This window comes from Bos indicus, chromosome 5 (assembly GCF_029378745.1).
Source record: "Bos indicus isolate NIAB-ARS_2022 breed Sahiwal x Tharparkar chromosome 5, NIAB-ARS_B.indTharparkar_mat_pri_1.0, whole genome shotgun sequence".
Taxonomy (NCBI): Eukaryota; Metazoa; Chordata; class Mammalia; order Artiodactyla; family Bovidae; genus Bos; species Bos indicus.
The window spans coordinates 119,728,005-119,741,466 of NC_091764.1; the positions used below are offsets into that span (position 1 = coordinate 119,728,005).

Sequence of the window (13,462 nt, forward strand, 5' to 3'; positions counted from 1 at the left end):
TGGGATTAATATATACACAGAACTGTACGTAAAACACATAAACAACAAGTGGCTACTACGCAGCATAGGGAATTATAGTCCACGTCCCGTAATAAACCACAATGGAAAAGAATATGAAAAAAACAACCGTGTAACTGTGTCACTCTGCAACACACCAGAAATTTGCCACTGTTCAGTCACTAACTCTCTGCAACCCCGTGGCCTTGCTGCAGCAAGCCAGGATTCCCCGTCCTTCACTGTCTCCCGGCGTTTGCTCAAACTCACGTCCACTGAGTCAGTGATGCCATCCAACCATCTCGTCCTCTGTCACCCCCTTCTCCTCCTCCCCTCAATCTTTCCCAGCATCAGGGTCTTTTCCAATGAGTCAGCTCTTCGCATCAGGTGGCCAAAGTATTGGAGCTTCAGCATGAGTCCTTCCAATGAAGCAGAAACTAACACTTTCTAAATCAATCAACCATACTTCGATTAAAAAAAAAAAAAGTATCATGAAAACTGAGATGCCAAACAAACCTGTAGAAAAATGTAACTGGCCAAATCTGAATTATGAAAAAACAGAAGAAAACTGAAATACATTCCTTTAACAATTACTCTAGAAACTGAATGAACCGTTTAAAAGTTTTCTTACCACCCCCAAAAGAAATAAAAGGAACCCATTTTTCAGAGGAGGTTCACTATCAGAAAAGAAACTCAGGCCAACCCAGCCCCGCACTGACTGCAGGAAGGCGAGGACAGGCGTCCAGTCCTCCGGGTGGGCGTCCCGACCAGGCGGGACAGGGGGGTCAGGCCAGACGCCACACGCACAGACACACCCCAGGGCCTGGGGTCCACGGCCACGTGCAGGAGGCCAGTGGTCTAGAGACCGAAGTCCTAGAAGCACCACTCACACAGCGGAGACCAGACTGCGACCCCCCCGACAAAAGAAAAGGGGCCCTCGCACCCTGCGATTTGCTCCTGGCGCACTGGGAGGTGCCCCTCGAGAGCAGCCCCCCAGGACCCCCGCCAGGGCTACGCTCACCACACAAGTGGGCACACCAACCATGAAGGAAGACGGTCACAAGACACGCGTGAGTGACAGCAAGGCCAGAAGTGGAGGCACCAGTGAGGAGGACAAAAAGGGACACGCAGGTCACCCCCAAACCAACCTGAAATCCCAAGAGCCTGACGGATGACCGGGGGCACACAGGAGGCAGGCAGGCACGGCGCACAGGCTGGCCGCACAGACGCCCCCGGGGCTGGGTGGGTGTGAGTCTCGGGGAGGAGGTGTTTCATGGACGAAGCGGGCAAAGCAGGCAAACGGCTGCACGGACGCCGGTGCGTGAGCACGAGGGACGACAAGCCTGCGACGCCTCGCCTCGGAGCCATCCTGACCCGGGAGGCCAGCAGTCCAGGCCCCAGAGGTCCCGTCAGTGCCAAGGCTGCGGGGCAGGGGGCAGGAGCGGAGGGATAGCTGCAAAGCTTTCAGAAGAAAACCTCGAGGCCCTCAGGAAATGAACGGTTAAGTAAGATGTGACATATACAAGCCATAAAATAGATCAAAAATACACATTAAAGGCAGCCGGTGATCCCTGTGGCGGGGCTGCCCGCTCTCGCCCGTCAAACCCACTCGGGCTAGCAAAAAAGAAGACAGGAAAACCCGAAGGAGGGAAAGTCCGCCCAAACCGTCACCTCACACACGACGTCCAGAGAACCTAAGGGAGGGTGCAACGCACAACACCAACGTAAAGCCCTGGATCTCACCAGCACCCAGACACGCCGAGAGAGCACTGTTTCTAAGACTGAGGTTTCCATGGACGTTTTTATGGAGAAAACCGTGAACTTTCAACAGACGCTGGAAAGGTCGTAGTGAGCAAAAGGTGAGCCACGCCCGGGTCAGGCTGAAGGCAGGCATGGAGCCGGGCTTCCGAGACGCACATCTCGGGGATGGGGGGCCCTCAGAGCGGTCTCCAGGTCAGGGGTGCAGGGACAGACCAGTGATGGCCCTGCCCGCCAGCGGGAAGGACAGGTGTGTGGGCTGAGGACCACAGGGTCAGACGCCGCGTCCTCAGACCAGACAGACACACGCTGTCCAGACACACCCACTCCAGGGCCGCAGGCACGGCCCAGGCACGGCGAGGCTCTGAAGCGTGCTGTTAGCTGCGCTGCCAAGGCCCCGGGGGACGTCCAGGACTGGGGTGTGCTTCCAAGTGACCCAAAGGAAGGAGCGGGCGAGGGGGCCAGCCCAGTGCTCCCGAAGCTGGGGTATGGGGGTGGCGCTTCCAGCCTCACAAACATCCAGCCTTGACAAGGGCTTTTAAAGATGTAAAGAGCAGGGACGCCGAGGGGGAGACATGCGCTGAGCACCAGCAAACTGCCTGCCAACCACAGGCCAAACCAGGGAGAGACCCGGGACCGCGGGGCACGGAGACCAACCCTGCTGACAAGGCCCAGGCCTGCGCCAGGGGCCTGCGGTCAGAGGGCAGCACTCAAGGCCTGCCCATGCCCGCAGCGGGAGAGCAGCCCACCCCGGCAGGAAGAACGGAAAGGCAGGCCTGAGAGGGACCCAGCCCCATCCACTCCAAGCGGCTGCTGCGACCGCGGCCGGGCTGGTGGGCCTGGAGGCGCCTCAGGAACAAGCGTCAGTCACCGTTTTTTACTACATTTGATAAATCCCTGTCAGCGTCTCTTTTTTTTTTAACTTTCTATATTAAAGTCATGAAAAACAGGGAGAAAACAGCATTAAAAACCATCCCCTGGGACTTCCCGGCAGTCCACTGGCTGAGACTCCACACGCGGGGGCCGAGGTCAGGGACCCCTCAGGCCGCAATCACGAGCCCAAATGCCGCAACTGCAGAGCCCGCGCAGCCAGATTCGTTACTTGGTTTTTTAAACACACCATCCCTCCTCACACACACAGACGCGGAAGCAGGGCCCAGGCCGCCCCGCCGGCATCTCAGGGAGCAGGGCCACCTTCCCTTCCCAGCCACAACAGGCCCTGCGCTTTCAGAACAGCTCAGTCGGAGATCAGGGGACGCAAGAGAAGCCCCCCCACCAGACCCAAAAAGCCCAGAGTCAGCCTCTGGAGGGGCGCAGCTCTGGGCCTTGCTGGTTCCTGGGGCGCCCCCTGCCTGACGGCACAGATCACGGCCGGGACCCCAGGAGCCTGTGCGCGCCTCCCAGCGGGACCCCCACCCCCCAGCCAGGCAGCTGCCTGCGCCAGGCGCCGCCCCTCACAGCCCAAGCAGGCGCGTGACAGCCAGCTGGTCAGAGCCCCCTTTCCTGAGAAACCCCACCAGCGGTGACGCCCCCAGATGCCCACCTCAGCACCCAGGCCCGCTAGGCAGACCCTCCGAAAACCGCACCTCCCTCCATGGCGCTGAGAGGAGAAGAGAACCCCATGGGGTGGGCACGCCCTTCAGCCCTCACAGGGAGGCACAGGCAATCTAAGGGTGACCCCGATCCCGGGGAGGCCAAGCGGGACTCCCGGCCGCAGGCAAGAAGGCGCCCCGGGAGGCCAGCCCCCGCCTGGGTGGTGCCCAGGGGCACGTGGTCTGCCCCCGGGACAGCACACTGGTGAGCCATCAGTGAGAGGGGCCTCTGGCTAAGGGGGTGAGGGGAGACGTCTCTCCTCCTACTTCTGCAAGCTTTTATAAACCTGAAGTTATCTCAGAGAAAAACTCGAAACTAATACAGGACGAGACGCGGCGGGATGCCGAGGCCGGTCTCCACGTGCGCCGGGCCCGCCCCACGGTCCACTCCAGGCAGCGACCCCAAGCACAGCACGGAGGAAAACGCCCACGTGTGCCTGCCCCCCTCTGCAAAGCAGACACGGGAGCCGTGAGCAGGGACTGCCAGACCCCAGTCCTCGGCAGATGCCCTAGGGGCCAGGCTCCCTCTGCGCCTCCAGGATGCCCGGCCCACCAGAGGTCCACACGCCTGAGGCACACGGGACGCGCCCCGCTGAACCCCGCTCGGCGCTTGCTTCAGCCCCAGAAACACGGGGGCCTGCGGGAGGCGCTCAGAGATGCCCAAGACATAGCACAGCCACCATGAGGCGCCAGGCACCCCACACTGGGCTTCACTGACTCACAGTGCCCACGGGCTGGCCTGTGCCCAGACCCCACCCCACCCCTGAAGGCCCTTGGGGGCAGAGCCTGGAGCTGGCCGCCAGCCCCCATACCCCACCCCAAATTCAAGTACCGGGAAACCAGCGAAGTCACGGGAGGGTCAGCAGACACGTGGCACCCACGTGGCGCGGTTCCCCAGCCGTGCACTCGCCCAGCGGGGCAGCCGGCTCCCCACACCATGGCCACCGTTCAACCCGCATTCCCGACCTGGGCTCTGTCAACAGCCCCTCCCCAAGGACCCAGTGGGGGGCTGCCTGGCGACACTCACACGCATGGGGCACCCAGAGCCGTGCTCCCACCTGCGGGGGCCACGAGGCTCCCCCGTTGACCCAGGCCACAGCCCATCAGAACTTCAGAAATCGTAGTAAAACTAGCTGCTAGAAAAGAATGCAGGCAAGACTAAGGCCCACACTCCTCGCTACTACATTCAACGAGCATTAAGTGCGTGAGCCCAGCGACCCGAGCCCCCACCGTCCAGCCGGCCCCCCTGGGGTTTCAGCCGCGTCCTCGGAGGGATGAGACGCCGAGCCCCCACCCTGGCAAGGGCCCTGTCAGGGATCGTAAGGCAGCGTCCACAGTAAGCAGCAGTGCGTAAACCACCAGGGCGGCCACGTGGGCCTGCCGTGGCCCCTCCCCACGCCCAGAGCAGCAGCCAGGGCACCCACAGCGGCCTGCAGCTCTGCAGGAGCCTCACTCAGCCAGTGACCCCAGAGACCCAGAAGCTCCAATCCCACACACGCCTTCTCGGAGCCTGCGCCCTGCCGTGACTGCCTCTACCGCCCTCTGCCCTCGCGCACAAGGCAGAGGAAGCGGACGAGGAAACAGAGGCTCCAAGGAGAACAGCGGCCCCGAGGACAAGGGCCGCTTCAACAGAAGGGCGGCACCAGCTCAGGAGGGAGAGAGGAGGGCGAGCGACAGCTCTCTCTCCTTTCCACCTGACCTCACGGGTCTTCCCCAACTTCAAACGTGTAGCCTCTCCATCAGGGAGAAAGTCACTCTAACTGAAGAGCAGGAGAGGGAGGGGACAAGCGGGCAGACGGGCACAGCTCCCGCGCTCGCTGCAGGCTGGGCCCTCACGGCAACAGGAGCGGGAGGCCACGAGGGCCACCCAGGGCAGCGCTCGGCGTTCCCGAAAGAGCCAATGCCATGCCTGGCCGCGCACGGAGCAGCCACAGGGCTGAGCCTGCACAGCCAGCCAGGCTGACCGCAGGCCTGGGGCCCTCGGACAGGAGGGAGCACATGCTCAGGGCACCCACACCTCTGTTCTGGGGTCTGTTACTAGACCAAAAAAGCGACCTTTGTAGTGTAAACATGCTGCAAGATGAGAAAAACTAAACCATCTGCCTCTTGTTGAGAACAGATGACGGTCTCAAAATTAGTGTGTCTGAACTATCTTTTTCATTTGCAAACAACTTTTTAAACCACGCAAACTACAGAAGCACTCACAGTCCCTGCCACCACCGCCAGCCTTCTCACAGCCAACCCTCCCCTCAGCCGAGTGAGGGGCCCCTCCTCTTCTGAGACCTCAGAGCCCCTCGTGCAGCCAGCGCCTGAGCCAGCTCTGACGGGTGGTTTACGTCCTGGCGGCAGCTCTGTCCTGCGGCTGTGGAGAGCGCGGGGTTACACCCTCACTGACCCCCTCTGGGGCCTGGATCCTAAGGCCGCACCGCGGACCACAGCTTCAGGAAGAGAGCAGCGGTCGTGAGCTTGGGCATCCCAGCCGCCCCAACACCCTACACGCTGGCCTGACGTCAGGGTCTCCGGAGATGCTGGGCAACAGCGACGGCGAGGCCCACGGCCACACACACTCGCCCAGGTGCATCGCTGACCTCCGCCCTGAGCCGGGGGGGGGCAGCACAAGGGCCTGTCGCTCCTCCGCTCGGCCCCCATCAGGCGGCACCTCCGACCCCAGGAGCCCGCGCTTCCCCGCCGCGTGCCTGCCCCTCAGGCGGACGGACAGACAGGCAGGCAGTGGGCACCACGTGGGACTGGACAGAGGGCAGCACCTGGCTCCTGGCTTCTCAATTTATAAAGTCACAACTTTTATTTACTTTGATTTTAGTAAACCTGAAAACTTTGGGGTCTTAAACAGAACTTCTTGATACAAATCCTATACTTTCCAACCCTCAGGAAGAAACGCAAGTGAAGTCAAAGTGAATTCGCTCAGTCCTGTCTTTCTGCAACCCCATGGATTCCTGAATACCAGGCTCCTCCGTCCATGGGATTTTCCAGGCAAGGGTGCTGAAGTGGGTTGCCATTTCCTTCTCCAAACGCAAGTGAAACTGTCTTAAAAGTCAGACCGACTTATTTGCAAAGAGACACTTGGTTTTACCAGAAGTCTTCTCCAGATAAGAAGAATGAGAAGTGCTTTCTATTCACTGTCTGAATTTACTGTTATCTACGTACTTTTCTCCTCTTGGACACTCCTAACAAACACCCAGGAAGTGCCTGTTCCTCTAGCACAAGGCAGGACTTCCGAGGCCACGCCTACCACCCCGGCCACCCTGCCGCAGCCCCCTGAACCGCTCTCCCTGCCTTTCTGCCGCTCAACACTAGAGCCTGTGTTTAAGTCTTTCCCAAACCACACGGTGCTCACAAGTCTGCTAAGAAATTCCCCAAGCCACTTACCTGGTGTTCCCAACAAGAGCATTTTTAAATCCAATGAAATAAAAACAGGAAGTCAGTAGCAAGAGAGATAAGCAGAAGGCGGAGAGTTTAGAGACGGGGGTGGCCGGCGGGATCCTGACCCACCACCGGGACCACTCTAGAAAGAGAACCCCACGCTGACCAGGCAACGCTCATCTGAGAGAAAAGGTTGGGAAACCAGACAGCCCGTGCCCCGACAGGAATGAAGCCAGGATCTCCCGCCAGGGTCCCCGTCAGCCCCACTCTCATCTCCACCGTGTCTGCCTCACCCAGCCACACTGCCTAAGTTCAGCAAGTTAAACATCCCACAAGGGGACTCCCTGGTGGTCCAGCGGGTGGGAGTCCGCCTCCCAGTGCAAGGAACACGGGGTCAGTTGCTGGCTGGGGACCTGGGCCCCCACATGCTGCAGGGCAACGGAGCCTGCACGCTCGGGGCCACACGCCACAGAGGATCCCGTGCACCGCAGTTAAGACCCGACGCAGCCGGATAAATAAATGCGTGCGTTTTTTCAGTCCCAAGATCCCCAAATGCTGCTGCGAGCACGGTGAGGAAGGCAGAGAGGGCAGCGAATCCTGGGCGCCCGAGGCGGGGCTGCGGCTGGGCGGGCTCGGCCCCGGGCTTCGAGGAGACCAGACGCACACACACCCCCGCCTCAGACCCGAGTCTCTGACAACAGCCACGCTCCCGCCAAGTGCAGCGGGAACAAGGCCCCGTCAGAGGGGCCGTCAGGGCCGAGCAGACGGCACGTGGCGGGCCCGCACAGACCCTGCGCCCCCTCGCAGCGCTCACCTCTGCGGGGGGATGTAGGGCGCGCACACAGGCGGCAGGGCCGTGCAGGGCTCCCGGGCCGTCTTCTTGGCCTTCTTGGCTTTCTTCCTGACCTTGGAGGTGGACCTGACCGCTTTGACCGAACTCTCCTTCCGACAGACGCCGTTTTTCATCTCCACGTCCCCGTAAATGTTCAGAGGCCTGCGGGTGCAGCCGGGGGGCGTGTGGACGTCACAGTAAGCGGTCTTCCTGACGGAGAAGGTGGCGGCGCCGCCGGCCAGCTCGCGCACGGGCTCCATCTTCATGTAGAGGCCGGCGCGCTGGGCGCACGTCACGTGGAAGGCGGTGTAGCAGTTAGCCTTGTGGCACTGGATGCAGGCGCCCACGCCCTTCTGCTTGCAGAGGTAGCAGGTCAGCTTCCAGCGCGCGGGCGGGATGTTCCGCACGCCGTCGATGGGCTCGATGAACACGGTGTTGGCGAAGCCCACCTCGGGGATCCACAGGGCGCACACCACGTGGCCCCAGCGGTCGTCGTCCGTCTTCTTGAAGGCGCCACCCTTGTTGGGGCAGAGCACGCAGTCGGCCGGCCGGGCCCGGGACTGCAGGCAGTGGCGGCAGAGCCACTGGCCCTCGGGGATGTAGGGCACGCCGTAGCACTCCTGGTGCACGGCCAGGTTGCACATGTCACAGAAGAGGATCGCGTTGCTGTTCTGGCACTCGCCGTCCATGCACACGCAGCACACCGCGTCCTCGTCGATCAGGCACTGCTGCTCCCCCTGCTTCTGCTTCTCGCAGTGTGAGGCCTTCTCGAAGCGGTCCATGAGGAACTCGAACACGCTCTGCGACACGGCCGACACGCAGTCGCCCCTGCGCTTCTCGTTGACGATCTCCAGCCAGGCGTAGTCCTCCTCGTCCATGTCGTACTCCACCTCGTTGTCCAGCTCCTCGGCAGACTTCTCCACGAACTTGTAGTACACGGGGGGCCGCCGCGGCGCCGACGGGGGGCTGTACTCCACCACCCGCACCTTGGGCTCGGGGAGGGCGCTGGCGGAGGCCGGTGCGCCATGGGCGCTGGGCGGGGCGTCGCCTTTCTTCTTGACCCGGTTGTTCTTGTGCCGCTTAGTTCTCAAGCACACGGGCGGCCGCTCGCTGTTCTCCTTGTTGCTGTTGCACTCGCTCATCTCCTGGGCCGTGAGGTCATCTTCCAGGATGATCTCCAGGGGGTCGAAGATGCTGATCCTGTGCAAGCGCCCCTCGATCTCGATCTCCACCATCCTCTGGGCTTGCGCGTAGGTCAGGGTCTCTCGTGTGGGGGAGTGCTTGGTGCTGCCAGGGGAGGAAGGGTGCCTCGCTGCAGCGCGATGACCTCGGCCTTTCCTCCTCATTTGGCACTGACTCCCTGAAACAGACAGACAACACGTGAGCGCCACGCAGAAGACAGGAGAGGCGAAAACCACCAAGCGCACATGGGTAGAACTAACCACCTGGCACTAAATCCAAGCAGACGTCCCAGCTAACCCACCCCTGAGGCTTCCAAAACCACGCATCCGGGACTCACGGAGGTATGACAACCACCACCTACAGCCACTGCTCCCCGCCAAGGACTCCCGGGACCAGAGGAGAGGCAGGCAGTCAGGAGGGCCCCCAGAGGCACACACGGGGACGAGTCCTTCCAGAATGCTGACGCCCACTGCTCACTGGTCACCCTGGATCCACACCCCTCAGGAGTTGGGGTCGCAGTCCCAAGCCCAAGACAGTACGTGCACAGAGCTGCACTCCTGCAGGCTCTGCCCGCTGTCTGACCCCCACTGCTACCCAGGAGAGAGCCCTCAGCCCGTCACTGTCTCCACGAACACACCCTCCACAACCCACAACCGTGTTGAGGCAAAGGCCACCGGCCGCGCCGGGACCCAAGAGGGCAGCCCCATACTGGCCTGGGCAGGCTTCTCAGAAGTGGCGACTGCACGCCAGCCACCTGCCTGCCCCTCGGGGGCCTTCTCGGCTGCTGGCTTGACCACAGTGCTGGGCCATCATCCCGTCACAGTGAGGGCAACCCGGAGACCCCTTCGCCACCCACAGAGTGCTCCTCCCCTCTACCGGGTGCAGCACAGGCTCAGGCGACTTAAGCCTTGGCCACGGAGACTTTCAAGCACTTGCTCTTGTCAGACATCTGCCATCGGCCACCAGCAAGTTCTACTTCCAGTCTCCCTTTCCTGACGATCCCTGACTCTGGTCCACCACCCGCCAAGCAGGGTGACACCTTAGGAACTGATGACAATGCCCTCTCCCCACTCCAAACCACCACACGCCACTGACAGGAATCAGAGTGATGCTGACGAGACTGGCCGACACACATGCCAGGTGGAGCCCGAGGCCCCCCGCTGGACAAGGCCCCCCGCTGGACAAAGCCCTGGGGAGTCGGCCAGGAAAAGCCGCCATGCGGCGGCCTGCACTGTCACACCTGAGAGGAAATCGCAGCAGACCCGAAATGCATTCCTTGAGACAGGTCTTTCTGACTGTGGTTTTCCTTCTCTTTTGTCAAACAGAAACGTTTATGTGAAATCTGACAAGAACGCCCTACAAAGGGGAGCCTGAGAGCCACCACGGGCAAACCAACCCTAACCCCCTGCATCTCCACGTCCCAGGGGCCCACAGCCCTGGATTCCTGGGGTGCAGTCAGCCAAGCTGCGCCCCAGCTGCCCTGGCCCTGCCAGCCCTTCTTGGGGAGAGGGCAAGTCCCCCTGCTGTCAGCACCACAGCCTGCGGAGGGCCCCCAGTGCAGCCTCAGGGGTCCTCTGGGGTGGGGCAGAAGCCACAGTTGGTTACTCAGCAGACGAAAGGCAAACGTGTAATTTTCTCCTCCAGAGCACAGTACCAACAGCACTAACCATAACCGGCTCTTCAAAACCCACACGCTCCTGAAGTGACTGAGGCTTTGTTATCTGGCCACTTGCTATAAGAAGGACAGCAGTTACTGCTCATGGCAGCTCTGCAATTTGAAAGCTCGATGGTGACAGGGACAGAAGGCGCTGGTCACTCTGCAGACCACCTCACCAGCCCACCATTCCCCTACACCCCAGGCTCCAAACCTCCAACCTCCGTCCACCTGGAGCTTCCGTGCAGGACAAAGGTTCCCACGTGGAGACTATCGGCAGCCCCTCCAGACCCTTCTGATAAATGCCCCTTGAAAAGCCGTGTGGCCACAAGAGAGGAACGCGGCACCCAGGGCCGGTTCACCTTCCAACACCGCCTTTCCCGCCTGGCCCTAGGAAAGCCACGAACACCCTCGCGCAGGGGCGGCACGCAGCGCCGCCCCCGCGACCCTTCTCCGCCGGTGGGCGGCTCCTCCAGCGGGGCCCGCCTGCAGCGCGTGCCCCGTAAATTACAACCAGGTCACTTCTTCCTGGGGGCCCGGAGGCCGCCCGCAGCGGGCGCGGGAGGGGGCGGCCGCCCGGGTCCGCGCGGCCCTGGAACAGGAAGTTTCCCGTCCGGGCTCAACAAGCCCAGCGCGTCCGTTACATAACGCGACCCTCGGGCAAACGCTCGGCCGGAGAAGCCGAGCCCCCGGGCCGCCCCCACCTCGCCGGGCGGCCGGGCAGGAGGCGCGGCGGGCAGGGCGGCCCCGGCGCCTCCACAGCCCGGCCTCCCTGCCCGTCCAGCCTCCCGCCCGCCGGCCTCGCCTCCCTCCCTGTCGAGCTCCCAAGCCGCCCGGGCTCTCTCTCCCCGGCCCAGCCTCCCACCCAGGCCTCGCAGCCTCCCGATCGGACCTCCGGGCCTCCCCGTCGGCCGGCCTCCCTCCCTGCCGGCCGCTCAGCCTCTCAACCCGGCCCGCCCTCACTCCCTGGCCTTGCAGCCTCCCGACCGGACCCAGGGCCTCCCCGCCTCGCCAGACCGACCTCCCCGCCGGCCCCCCGGCCTCTCAACCCGGCCGGCCTCCCTCGCCGTCCAGCCTCCCGCCCGCCGGCCTCGCCTCCCTCCCTGTCGAGTTCCCAAGCCGCCCGGCCTCCCTCCCCGGTCCCCCGGCCTGCCGACCCGGCCTCCCTCCCGGGCCTCCGGGCCGCCCTCCCTCCCCGCCTCGCCAGGCCGGCCTCCCGCCCGCCGGCCCCGGCCTCCCCGCCGCTGCCCCCACATCGCGGCCTCCCCCGGCCCCGCCGCCCGCGGACAATGCGTCGCCGCGGCGGCCCCAAACATGGCGGCGGCCCCAGCACCGAGAGGCCGGCGGCGGCGGCGGCGGCCCGCGGGCGAGGCGGCGGCCCCGGCCCCGGCCCGCCCGGCGCACTCACCTTCGGGGCCGCGGCCGCGGGAGCCGGGCGGCGGGCGCGGGGGCCGGCGCGGCCGAGGCGGCGCTAATGGCGCCCGCGGCTCCTCCGCCAACGGCCGCGCAGGCCCGGCCCGCCGCCGCTCTGGGCGCGGGCTCCTGGCGGCGGCGGCCCGGCCCGGCTCGGCGCGGCGGCCGCGGGCTCGCGGGCGGCGGCTCGCGCGGGCGGCGGGGCCGAGCGGAGGCCCGGCGCGGGAGCCCGGCCGGCGGGCGGCGGGCGGCGGCAGCGGCGGGGCGGCGGGGCGCTGGCGCGGGGCTGCTCGGACGCCAGGGCCGGCTTGCTCGCCCGCTCGCTCCCCAGCGAAGCAAACAATGCGGCGAGCGCTCCGCCCGGCGCGCTGCGTGCGAGACGCGCCCCGCCCGCCGCCGCCATGACGCGCGGCCGCCGCCGGGGGAGGGGACGGAGGGCAGGGCCGCGCGCCGACGCTCGGGCGGGGGCACCGGAGGGGCGCGGGCTTCAGGAGAGGGGGCGTCGGGCGGGCGACGGGGATCGGAAACCGGCTGTGGGGGGCATCTGAGGGGCGCGGGCTTCACGAGAGGGGGCGTCGAGAGGGGGCGTCGGGCGGGCGACGGGGACTGGAAACCGGCTGTGGGGGGCATCTGAGGGGCGCGGGCTTCACGAGAGGGGGCGTCGGGCGGGCGACGGGGATCGGAAACCGGCTGTGGGGGGCATCTGAGGGGCGCGGGCTTCACGAGAGGGGGCGTCGGGCGGGCGACGGGGATCGGAAACCGGCTGTGGGGGGCATCTGAGGGGCGCGGGGTTCAGGAGAGGGGGCGTCGGGCGGGCGACGGGGCTCCAGACACGGGCTGGGGGGCGGGGGGGGGGCGGGCATTCCGAGGGGCACGGGCTTCACGAGAGGGGGTGCTGGGCGGGCGACGGGGCTCCGGACACGGGCTGGGGGCTGTCTGAGGGGGAGCCGGGCGGGCGATGGGGACTGGAAACCGGCTGTGGGGGACGTCTGAGGGGCGCGGGCTTCACGAGAAGGGGCAATGGGCGCGCGAGGGAGTCGCGGACACCTGACCGGGGGCATCTGAGGGGGCGCTGGTGCGGGAGCCTGGGAGGGGAGCGGGAAGGGGGTGAGGGGGGCCGGTCTAGGAGTCGGGAGCACTGGATGGGGCAGGCCCCGCTGAGTGTTGGGGGAACCTGGCGGGTAGGGTGCCTGGAGGGGGCCACAGGACTGAGGGAGCCCACAGTGAGCGCCAGATGCACACGTGCTGGGCCAGGCAGAGCGCCGCGGGCAGCCTGGAGGGCCCTGCGCTGGAAGGCCAGGCCTCGCTGGAGACCAGGGTGGGGGGTTGGGGGGGCGCCAGTACTGGCAGGGGCAAGCAGCGGGGAGCCCTGAGGAACTGAGGGCGGGGGGCCTGGATGGGAACACCGTGTAGGATCCAGGTAGGACAGAAGGGACCTGAGCAGCGCTACTTCAGAGGCCTGAGGGTTAGCCTTAGTCTCCACTGGCAGCTTCCACTGTGGCCTTAGCTTAAACTCCAAAATTCAGTGGTTTCATGATAGTTTTCATCTCGAGATTGAATCCCCAAGTGTTTTGGGAGGAGGGAGAGGCCTGGCTGTTTCCCTGAGGATTTGGCCATGAGAGAGCCCAGCCCTGCCTGGGGACAAGCGGCAGATTG

At 64.5% G+C, this 13,462-nt stretch overlaps 1 protein-coding gene across 6 annotated transcripts in view; it reads right to left on the minus strand.

The window, feature by feature from the left end:
- Positions 1-12,135, minus strand: part of BRD1 (bromodomain containing 1) — a 35,729-nt gene extending 23,594 nt beyond the window's left edge. For 2 of the 6 annotated variants that reach the window (XM_070790595.1, XM_070790594.1), the window contains exons 1-2: positions 11,802-12,131; positions 7,540-8,917 (exon numbers count right to left, since the gene is read on the minus strand). In XM_070790595.1, the coding sequence (XP_070646696.1) occupies positions 7,540-8,903 (1,364 nt within the window). In that variant the 5' untranslated portion in view covers positions 8,904-8,917; positions 11,802-12,131. Of the gene's footprint in view, positions 1-7,539; positions 8,918-11,801 lie in introns of all 6 variants that reach the window. The other 4 variants (XM_070790597.1, XM_070790596.1, XR_011566910.1 and 1 more) reach the window with 3 other exon arrangements.
- Between the last annotated feature and the right edge of the window lie 1,327 nt (positions 12,136-13,462).